This window comes from Vitis vinifera, chromosome 3 (assembly GCF_030704535.1).
Source record: "Vitis vinifera cultivar Pinot Noir 40024 chromosome 3, ASM3070453v1".
NCBI lineage: Eukaryota > Viridiplantae > Streptophyta > Magnoliopsida > Vitales > Vitaceae > Vitis > Vitis vinifera.
Genome location: NC_081807.1, coordinates 8389401 through 8400708, shown reverse-complemented (window position 1 = coordinate 8400708; position 11308 = coordinate 8389401). Strand labels below are relative to the sequence as shown.

Sequence of the window (11308 nt, the reverse complement as noted above, 5' to 3'; positions counted from 1 at the left end):
ATACACAAAATAAGGGCCCACCCTTTATTTCACAGGCATGCCTATGTGTCGAAGATGCCATGTGCAGTAGCCAAATTAGGGGGAGACCTTTCATATGACATGCATGCAAGTGGGTGAAAACCTAATCGTAGTTATTATTTATGCACTATCAAAAAGATAAGCATGCCCCTTGTGCAGGTGGCATGCCTTCATAGTGACTTTATCTTACTTGTTGATTGGACAGTGTGGTCATGGGAGGCAGACCCAACGCATGAAGGGCTGGCCCTACACATTCACATTGAAATAAAATGTATGGATAATTGATTCATATGTGTTAAAGCCTAAAATATAGAGTCAATACATACTAAGATTGGAAAATAGGCAAAATGTCATTCAGACATTCAAAATAACTTAAACCAACCTCATAACTAGCATCACATTTACACATAAATATTGCATAGAGTGTTGACAATTGGTGCAAGAGAGTATAAAGTTTACTGATGATTAATGAAAGCATGCATATCGATAAGCATTGGAAAGCATTAAAGTAAAAGGAGTTAAGAAGTTGTTTGAGAACGAGATTTTATAAACTTATTACAAAATCCATGAAAATGTTGTGCGCACACATACGCATTCGGATGTAAGACGGCTAGAAACTAAGGTTACTCCTCTCCATCAGTCGGTGCATCTTCGTCTTCTTCATCTCCACCATCATCATCACCATCTTCCTTGTCATCTATCTGTGATGGCGTAGGAGGTAGAGCATCAGGGTGCAATGCTTTCCATGCTGCAATGGAACGATCGCAGTGTTGACGCACAATCTTCAATTGTTTGTTCATTGATTTGCACATTGTGTAAATATCCCCAAGCTAAGAACTTTTAGTTGACCTACGCGAAGAAGAGGATGATGTTTTTTTGTCTATCGACATTTTCATGCGCATAGGTTGCATGCGCGGGATTGACTCATAAGGCAGTGTCTTGAAATCCAACCCTGCATTTTGTAAAAGCAAGCAAACAATTGAACCATATGGTAATGCACGTGTGCTCACATTACTACGCCGTGCCTCTATCATGTTATGGCAAATAAGTGCGGGCAAATTAATTTTACTGCGACGTTCCATGTGAAACAGAATATGCAGAACATATAGTGTAAGCTCATTAAGATGACCCTTCTTATTCCAGACAGTATGAAACAATATCAGACTTAGAATCCTGTATTTTGGAAGTAGAGATCTACGTTCAATGCTTGTACCCAACTGAAAAGAATGGCCGCATAATTCCTTTGTTATTGTGTTTGACATTGCCTTGATATCAATGTCTGGAATACAAAAGTTAATAGCTTTCTTGGGTGTTTCTAGAGAGAAGTCCAATAAGGGATGGGGAAACTCGCACAACAACTCCCTTGAATGAAGTGTGAAATGAATATTTCTCTTCGTTAACATTTCTGATATTGCTGTAGAATGCTCGCACATGAGTTGGATAACATTCTTGCGTTAGCTGTATAAATGGTCTCAATTTGTAAAAATCTAGTAACTCAACAACGCCATGTTCTTCAAACCCAGCAATTAGTATGACACGCTCAACGGAAATTGGTCGTTTTGCTATGAGCTTATCACATTCGTGCTCATCAGGTGGGTGGCGAGGCATGAAAGGGTCATGTTGGACTTCCTCAGGTACAGTTGACGTTGAGCCATGTCTAACCTTCTTTTTAGGCGGCATGATGTTTGGTCCTTGTAATGGCACTACATATTGTTAAAAATTCAGTGATGGAAGTTAGAGATGAAAAGCTTCAATTCATTGCATCCAAGCCAACCACAAATAACTTAAAAAGGAATTCAAGCAACTCCCAAAAGAGTGGTTGCCACAACCAAGAGAAAATATGTGCAGAAAACAATGAAAAACAAACCTTATTGTTGTTGTTATTGTAGCAAATTGTTGACGATTATGCCAGTGAAAATCTTAGAGTGAAATGGCAGATTAGTTACAATGGAGGAATGAGTGGGTGGAAGAGGGAGGTTGTGATGTGCAACGTGTATAGTAGAAAATGAGGTGTAAATGGGAATGAATATGAGTTGTTGAGGATGTGATGTCAACCAAACTGAGTAAATGGTTGAAGTTGGAATGGAGGTCCGCCTGTGCAAGAGATGTGGTTAGTACATACATGCATTTAATGTTCCAAAATGAGTGCATAGTTACAAGTCACTAAAATTGGATGGGATGAAACAACGTGAATGAAGTCTTCTACAAGCCTACAATTGGAGACTATCATTATGTGGAGTGAATGTGAAGTTATTATGTGGTAGGTGCTGATTAATACTCAAAAAGTGCTCTTTGATAGCTTGTAATAAACTCTTTTAAACACTTTTGAGTAGTAGTTATTGCCTTTTAACCCAATTGGCATGTTAAGGACCCTTGCAATCAATTCTAATCAAATTGTGTTAAGTTTTGGTGTTTTGATAGCCTTTTGATCACCAAAGCAATCCGAGATTGAGGAGAGTTATATGAAATCTTGGGCAAAGCAATTGGAAGCTCAGAAACATGAAGAACCCAAGCTTTGAAGTCCTTTGCTGTAAGTAAATCCGGAATGCAAGGAGAAGAAGTAAAGAGAATCTGCCATGAAGCATATTCTTGATGACAGTTGTGTCAGCCACTTTTGGAGTACTTTCTAAAGTCCAATTGATGCATGCTATATGTCATTTCAAAGCTCAGGAAGTCAACAATCCAATGCTTCAAACGGTGCACAATTTGGAGTTGAAACGAAGAAGTTACAGCCACTGCAAGTCAATCACTCTAAGCTGAAGAAAGCATTTTGCAAAAGTGTTGCGAAATCACCCTTTTGTTGCGAAGTGATTTCGCAGCCTTTTTGTACAGTGTGGTGGATTTCCTCCTGAAGTTGCCCGATATATGTGACAAGTTGGAAGCTGAGAACCTCAAGATGAAAGCCAACTTCGTAGCCCTACGAGAATAACCTTTTGCTGCGAAGTGATTTCGCAGCCCTTTTTATATGTCTGCGAAATCTCGCAGACATCATTTTCTCTTGCGAAATGGTCCTTAGTGCGTCCCGATATTTGCTACCGACATTGGGAGATATTTTCCATCAGATTTTTGTTGTCTAAATCCCAAAATTCTCCTTGTAAGCCACCAATTACAAGATTCCTTAGCTTTTAAGTTAGTAAAAATAGTAAATATCCATGTAATAATTAGTTTTGTATTATGTTTATATAAATACCTCTTGAGAGCCTGTTCTCGAAAAAGGAGGAGACCTGTTGTAAAGTTTTGAAAAAGGAAGTAAAGTTCAGGTCCTTTGTTTTGCCTTACCTTTTCACTTTGTTTTTTTTTTTTTTATTTCTTACTAAGTTATGCACTCTCTGAGGAATTTTCCCCAGAGAATGAGTAACTAAACCTTTAGTTCCTTGGAGCTAAGGTTGCTGGGGAAGGTTCCAAGTGCAAGAATGCAAAGCTCTGTGGTTTCAGCCATGAATGAAGAAGAAGTGAAATCCTTTAGTGATTTCTATGTTTTTAGTTAACTTAAAACACCTTAGAGTCACATGGGCCAACACTTGGTAAGGCAAGTGATCTCCAACCATGAAGATGCACTAGTTTACCCCTTGCGAGCCTCTGGGAGGTGACTTAAAGGTAGGATTTTCTAGAATTGCCAACACTTGGTAAGCTTTTGGACTCCAAGGAGACATCCATTAGTTATCTCTTGTGAGCTTTTGAAGGGAAGTCCAAGGTTAAAGATCATCTTGAATGGTAAGTGCTCGTGAGAGGCATGAACCATTGCAAATTGCATCAGTGAGAGGGAATTAAAGCTGAAATCTAATTAAAGGATGTATCTGTACAACACCGATTAGAGAATTGACTATATGTTAATTCTCTAATGCAAGGAAATGAACCATCTGACCAGAGCTATGTCTTTTGCATGAGGAACCACCCCAGTGAACCTGACCCTCCAAGGAATGTTTTTCTTCCTAAGTTATTCCCATTACTTGTTTTGTTAGTTAGTTTGAATCTAAATCTTTACCAATCAAGGTTTGAGTTTTATTTCTTAAGCTAACCTTGAAATGAAACACTACCAATTCACTTTGAATTGATATCATTTGTAATTTGGAAACCCTTCCCAGTGAACGATCCTAGAGCCGCTATACTATAGTAGCTTTTTCTTTGCTACCCTAGTATATGGTGTAATAGGTTATAAATTTTGTTGATTACTCCCTCATCCAAGGAGCAGCAGCTGGACACAAATCAGCTGAGACACCAATTGGGCATGAATCAGGTGCATCATAAATATTGGTAATATGAAGTCTTCTACAAGCCTACAATTGAAGACTATCATTATGTGGAGTGAATGTGAAGTTATTATGTGGTAGGTGCATCATAAATATTGGTAATATGTTGACCTCTAGTTATTAAATGTCCACTGTGGTACAATCAAATCAAATGCAACAAAAGTTTTTCAAGTTTTGGTTCTCTTTGACATAAAATGGCCAAATATTTATCAAATAAGTGTAATGTAGTTGATATAAGTATGAATAAATATAATATTTATTAAATTTTTATAAGAAAAGTAGCATTAATTGATTTAATATATTTAAGAGATTTATTTTAAAATTAAAAAATACGTATATTAAAACATATTTTATGACATTTTAAATACTTTAAAAAATGTATCATTAAATTATTAAAAATGCTAAAAAAAACTTTCACAATTGACAAAAAATGCGCATGGACTCCAATTTTTTTCCACAAAAACAGTAGTAGAAGTTTTTTTAATTCAATTTGGAAAAAAATGACCCATATCATTAAAAATAATTATTTTTAAAAATCATCCGTAAATATAAAATTCTATGACTTTATTACTCTGATAGCTACACATAGAAGCTAATCACCTTGCTAAACAAAGATTTATTACCAGTATGATATTTTCCATCATGCCAAACGCTGCATGAGTATGCAATTTCGTTTTGTAAATGCTTATATCATCCACAATCATTTAAAGCTCCATAAATGATCAATAACTATTTGTATTTCATGGCATTGGCAGAATTGAACCTTTTGGGAATACAAGAAATAATGTTGATGGGACAAAATTAGAACTTCTAACAAAGTACATAAATTGGAAAGGTAAGACAAATTGAGAAACCAAGAAAAAACCACCAGATTTAGCACACATTTAGGGTTCCATTATGAACTTTCATCATGAAACATATCCTAGAATCAATAGCTAACTATAGTCCCCAATGCAAACCAATTGGCATCTTTTGCAGTAGAAATACTGGTGGTTGATGAGCCCAATCACAGAACTTCATGAGCTTTCCCATAATACCTGTTTATAAACGGTGCCTGAAAGGCATTCCAAACAACAATAATTATTATTTAAAGATTAATGAGTCATACTTATTTCCTGAAAAATATGTAGAGAGGGCACAAATAAGATAATGCAATTAGCATTCATTAACAAGTGTGTGCTCTAATAGAAGAGGCCAAATTCATTGATATGCTACAACCAATCAACTATTTTTTGTACTTATTCACAGAATGGATGGCAAAACATACCCTCAATAAACCATGGCCAAGTGAAAACAAGGTGACTCAACAGAAAAAACTCAACTTAATTAGCTAAGTAAAAGTCAAACCATTTAGAAATAGTGTCATATTGATCCATTTGGATACCAAGGAAAAAAAATGGCCACCTAATGACAAAGCTTTTGGGCGATCAGTTAGTTGATATTAAAAATAGCAGACATGTTATGTTAGCATGGAACAGATAAATAAATTAAACATATATTCCATCAAGAGATTATTTTTTGACTATTTATGTAGGGAACGACTTATAGCAATACACCATGATCTTGAATATCGCATTAAGGCCAGCTTCAAAATGCACAAGATTCATAGGCTATCAATAGTCTCATATGGAGAAACAAAAATAGTGGTGTCGAAGATATTCTGTTCTTTCAATAGAAGAAATGTTCAAAATTGTACCTTAACATTTTAGAGTTTTTGTCAATGAAGAATAATCGGAACAAACTCTAACAAATTCTATCTTATGCTCTCTCTAGCTTTTAACATGACTGTCCATATTAGATTGTGTTGATTGGTTGGGCTCTTGATGATTATAGAGAGGTGCTTTTGTTAATCTCTCAATCTAATTGCCTTTATGTCTTATTTCTAAACTTCTTGTGTACATTTGTGCACCTTCTTTTAATTAGGTGGTGTTAATAATATTAGCTTTTGCAAAAGAAAAAATAAATTGTACCTTAACATTTGATATGTCAGGAGTATCATCGGTCTGGACTGAGTAGAACTTGTTAAACTTCATGTTTTCAAATGCTGCTTTAGTCTACTAACTCATTTCTGCAAGGCCTTTTTCTAGGCTTCTCTAGCCTACAAGAAAAGGAATTGACAAGTACTCAACATATTTGAAATTTATGTGCAAGACCAAAACTATTGTAACGATTGGTATCTGTTATAAAATACCTGTCTATTGGCTTTTTTTGTCTCTCGGACATTGTCTTTGACAAAATTATGAGCAACCAAAACAATTTAAGTTCATGGTATGGTTAATTACATGCAAGAGCAATCAGTTACATGCATATCATCAATTACAGATCACCTTAAATGCATCCTTTTGATCTGCATCAAATTCATTCTCCTCAATCAGCTTATCAGTGACCTCCTAAAGATAAGAGAAGTACAGTTAACCACAAGATGTAAATAAAACATAATAAAAACCTATAAAGCTTATGAGTAATGAAGGAACTTATTCTTTTAGAGGGTTCCTTCCACAACACTCTCCTAGGAAATATTAATGCAGGAACAAGTCGTCCTTTGTCTTATTAAATGTCTAACCATAAAAAATCACTCTAAACTAAGTTTAGTATCAATTGCTTTATAGATGCGAGACAACTAAACCCACAATAAGATGGTAACAAGGATTCTTTCAGCTAAACAGAAAATACAGCCATTTGACCAAATTGGTTTACAGGGTTGTTGAATTATCTAATAATTAGCTCATGATTATACATAAACATAGAAAATTGGGGATAAGTTTAAGCAACCAGACCATGTCATTACAATATTATCAACTGATTTAAATAGGTTATATGGAATAGCACAAACGATTTATGGAAGCATTAAGAAATTGTCAATAATATAACCTTAAAAAATAAAAATGTCGTTTACTATAGTTTTATATATATAGGGAGGAGATAGCACCTAACCTGGTAGTCAAATGAACCATGCATGCATTGGAAGCAGTCTTGATAACTTATCCCTTCTATTGTACCATAAAAAAGACATGACATAGCCTCAAAATGTATTATTCACTATCGATGACCAAGTTGAAGTTTAAATTTGAATGTATAGTTAAAAAATTGAATGAAATAAAACAAAAGAAATTAATTGTGAAGGTTACCTAATACTATTCTGCATCGTTGGTTGACCAAATATTAGCTGTAACCATTTCACCAATTTCGTTTTCGCTATCAAGAACCATATGAGTTGCAAATTTCAATCTTTCAAGGCTCATGCGTTCTTACACATTAAACTTATGTTAGACCCTACATCCCGGTAACATTTAACATGTACATTTGAAAATAAAAACATAACATCATATTTAACAACTTACAGAATTAATGGTTCTATTAAGACCACTTCCATCCCAATGTTGCATATAGAGAATAGCATACATCCCAGTATGACATCTGCAATAACAAGTATGATTTGTGACATGTTATTAACATAGGACCCAATTAGGATTGAAAATGAATATATGAAAAAAAAATTATGTAACTAACAATTTTGGATCGCCAACAATATCTGCATACTGTGGATGTAAATTATTTATATTCACATCATTCCATTTGAAGGAATTTTTTAATAACTGCGACATAAATCCAACTACTTTGAAAGCTTCATTAACAAAGTGAACACGTTGAATGCTATTATATGATGAAAGTAGATCCACCCTTTTAGCCTCCAAATTGATTACCATGATGACCCATTCATTAAATTGGAATAAGGGGATATAAAACTACAAAACAGACAATCATCATAACAACAATGAAGGCTTAAATATTTGAAATATAAATTCGAAATTATTAAAAAATTGTCATCAATCTATGTAATCAATACAATAGTCAAGCATTGCCTGGTTGCAACATTCAAGATTAACACAATAGCTACCTAATCTTTTCTTGAGTGTTGATTTTGAGGTAGACTTGCTCATTGAACCACATATTTCCTATAAAAAGTTGTTGAGAGCATAGTAACAATGTATGACTAAAACTATACATGCATTTTATATTAGGGACAAGATTTGGTGTACTCGAGGAAAAAACCTCACCCCAAAGTATGGATTAAAAAAGTGTCTGCGAGAAGGATTCTCTTCTTTTGCATTCATGTATCGGCAAAACATGGAAATCACCTACATAATGCCTCTTCATTAGTTAAAATGATCAATGGAAAGATGAAGGTATTTTTTCTTATTTATCATAAACCTTACCGGAATATCAATGAAGCTCTCCCCTACTAAGCATTGAAGTTGTTCCCGTGTCACGCCATAGCCACCATATGCACAAAGCATCTCACTATTAATCACATGAAACACAAGACATGAGTAATTTTTTTTGTTTTCTAGACAAATCCATAATCATAGTCTTTTAAGAACAATACTTGCTAAACGTGTGATTTGGGACTAACCTAGGATCATTTGACTCGTCAAATACATAGTCGGCAACATGTGTCTCTTCCTCCGTCAACCTTTTATATTTTGATACACATAATTGTACAAAAGGTGACTTACATGCAGCTGCTCGTTGCCTATGATGACGTACTTTCATTTTTACTCTTTGTGGTCGTATTTCTTCTGAGGCTTGTGGTGCTACATCTACATTGTTGTTCATGCACGATTGCACTAACACCAACATATTGTGTGGCCCAGGGTGAAGGGGATCCTCGTTTGAAAAGAACACACCATCTTCTACGTTGGGTCTTTCTGACACCCCTTCATTTGTACATCCAAGGTCATCTTCAAAAGATTTTCTTTGACCACCAGAATGAACAGGTGAATGTTGTGGATTATTTGTATAAAATGGTGCACCACTTTCATTAACATGTTCATGAAAATTTGACGGTTGGCCTTCATCTGTGCGATAGTGTGAAGAGGTGAAACGAGTCCTCAACACTTTCACGTCACGGTTGTATGATGCAATAAGACTATTAAGATGACTTTGTGCATCGGTGATTTGACGTTGTGTTGCCTCCATGCGAGCACAAATAACCTAAGTCAAACATAATGAAGGAACATTAAATGACATATATTTAAACTAAGCCTTAATATAAGTTACTATTCATAGTCATTAGGTATGAAGGATTACATCAAAGTCTTCATTCTCATCTGGGTCAACTGGGTCATCAACTGCAGGAGCCTTATTTTTTTCTGTTTCATCTTGCTCCGCCGATGTGCTAACCAACTATCATTGCAAAACATGTAAATTGTCATCCCAATAATCTAATTACAATGGTAATCAACTATCTTAATATAACTAAAAGCTAATTATACCTCAACTTTGCCAAATCCTCCAAGCATTTCTAACTCCAACTTGATGCGTTGCTTGACCAAAAAATCATTCCATGCAGCAATGCGAGGAGTGGTAAGTTCCATATACATGGTTGGAAAATTAGATATTGAAAAGTAGAATATCTGTTGCATTATATAAGACATAATTAGTGGTAACATCATGGTCAACATAGTGTATAACCATTATTGAATATCTAATACATGGACATATACTTATAAATAAGACAAAAAGTTACCTGTAGAAACATCAAACACCCTTTAATCCAAACACTTTCCTTCCTCCTATGTTCATGTATAGCTTGAATAAAAAATTCTAAGACATATTCTCCCCAATTTATGTTCCCAAGTAACTGCTCTCGGGGTGTATACCATAACAAGTGACTACCTTCCAAATGAGATGTGGGTGCCAATAAGGTTGCACAAGCGAAAATCAAGAAGACCCGCTTAAATTCCTCCATATCATCGATGCCGACCATCATTGACTCTATATCTTGCAAACTCGGCATTTGACTAGCTTTAACACTTCCCTTCTCAACAATTAACTTTCTTCCACTATGTGGAATGCCCATCGTCATCCCAACATCATGACATGTCAAAGAAACCTTCTTACCCCCAAATAACTTGAGTTGGGAATAAGCAATGTTTGTGTTTTTTATCAACCAAAAACATAAATCTAAATTAACCTCCTTACAACCTAATTGCAATAGCTCACCAAAACCAAGTTCTCGTATTACATCCTTCTTCACTTCTGAGAGTAAATGGATTCCAGAGAGGAATCTACGGCCAGAACAACGACACCGTATGTTCATATTATCACTGCATTAAACAACCATAATTCATTAATAAATTAATCAAATGTTAAAGACATGTGAACGTGAATATAGTGTTCCTATATACATTCATCATAATTATTACACAAATATAACATATATTAACAAAGAAATGGGAAACATTTTGTTACATCATGTAAATGATAATCATTGAAATCGGTTTCCTCTAACCTTTCAATAATATGGTTATTAATAAGGGTGAAATTGTTATATATAGGGTCACCCACTATGATACCTACTGCAAAAAAAAAAAAAAAAAAAAAACAAACAATGTGCATTTTAGTGGGTCAACCAATAAAAACAAATGGTATGCCTCAAAGTTACATACTCATCTAACCAAATCAATATAGTTTAGGGAAAAGTGGGATTTGATTCACTAATAAGAAAATATATGGTAAAAAGAATCCCAAATATTTTAAATTAGTATTATCTTCATCTATTTAAAAATAATTTGAAATACATGCAATGAGTTATCCAATTATTCCAAAAAATGTTATTTTATTTTTTATGTTATTCAAATCAATTGACAACTACACTCCTCCATATAAATGTTTCCTTATTATTTTAGATTTTTTTTATTATTATTTTATTATTTAAGATTTTTTTTCCTCTAGAAACAAACACCTTATAGGATTCTTATTTTAGTTTTCTAAAAGTTTAGGAAATATTGTCAAACAAATCATATTTAATCATAATTACCAATTCAAAAAGTAATAAGATTGTTTATTAAATAATAAAGAATAAACTTCGTAATACATAATTATTTTAATATTATAACAAATTTATTATTGAAAAACTCTAATAACAAATTTTATTCATTATTATATTAAACAATTATTAATATTATATAATAAATAGAAATTTATTATTGGTTTATTTATTATCAAGAATATGAATCTATTTTTAACTTATTAAT

At 33.9% G+C, this 11308-nt stretch overlaps 1 protein-coding gene and 1 long non-coding RNA gene across 3 annotated transcripts; both read right to left on the bottom strand.

Annotated features, from left to right (window-relative positions):
- Nucleotides 1-4987: 4987 nt before the first annotated feature.
- On the bottom strand, nucleotides 4988-6400 carry LOC109122332 (uncharacterized). Its single transcript, XR_002029731.2, has 2 exons — nucleotides 6239-6400; nucleotides 4988-5322 (listed from the first exon to the last, which is right to left on the bottom strand). It is a non-coding gene; the product is annotated as an uncharacterized LOC109122332 (long non-coding RNA).
- A 1125-nt stretch (nucleotides 6401-7525) lies between these two features.
- On the bottom strand, nucleotides 7526-10260 carry LOC104878850 (uncharacterized). 2 transcript variants are annotated; one of them, XM_059735960.1, is made up of 7 exons: nucleotides 9799-10260; nucleotides 9545-9685; nucleotides 9360-9455; nucleotides 8486-9263; nucleotides 8327-8407; nucleotides 7779-8224; nucleotides 7526-7685 (listed from the first exon to the last, which is right to left on the bottom strand). In XM_059735960.1, the coding sequence occupies exons 1-4, from the start codon at nucleotides 10135-10137 to the stop codon at nucleotides 8643-8645; spliced, it is 1197 nt and encodes a 398-aa protein (XP_059591943.1). In that variant the 5' UTR covers nucleotides 10138-10260; the 3' UTR covers nucleotides 7526-7685; nucleotides 7779-8224; nucleotides 8327-8407; nucleotides 8486-8642. The 2 variants fall into 2 exon arrangements, with proteins under 2 accessions (XP_059591943.1, XP_019074396.2); XM_019218851.2 differs by having other exon boundaries at nucleotides 9545-9595.
- Nucleotides 10261-11308: the final 1048 nt, after the last annotated feature.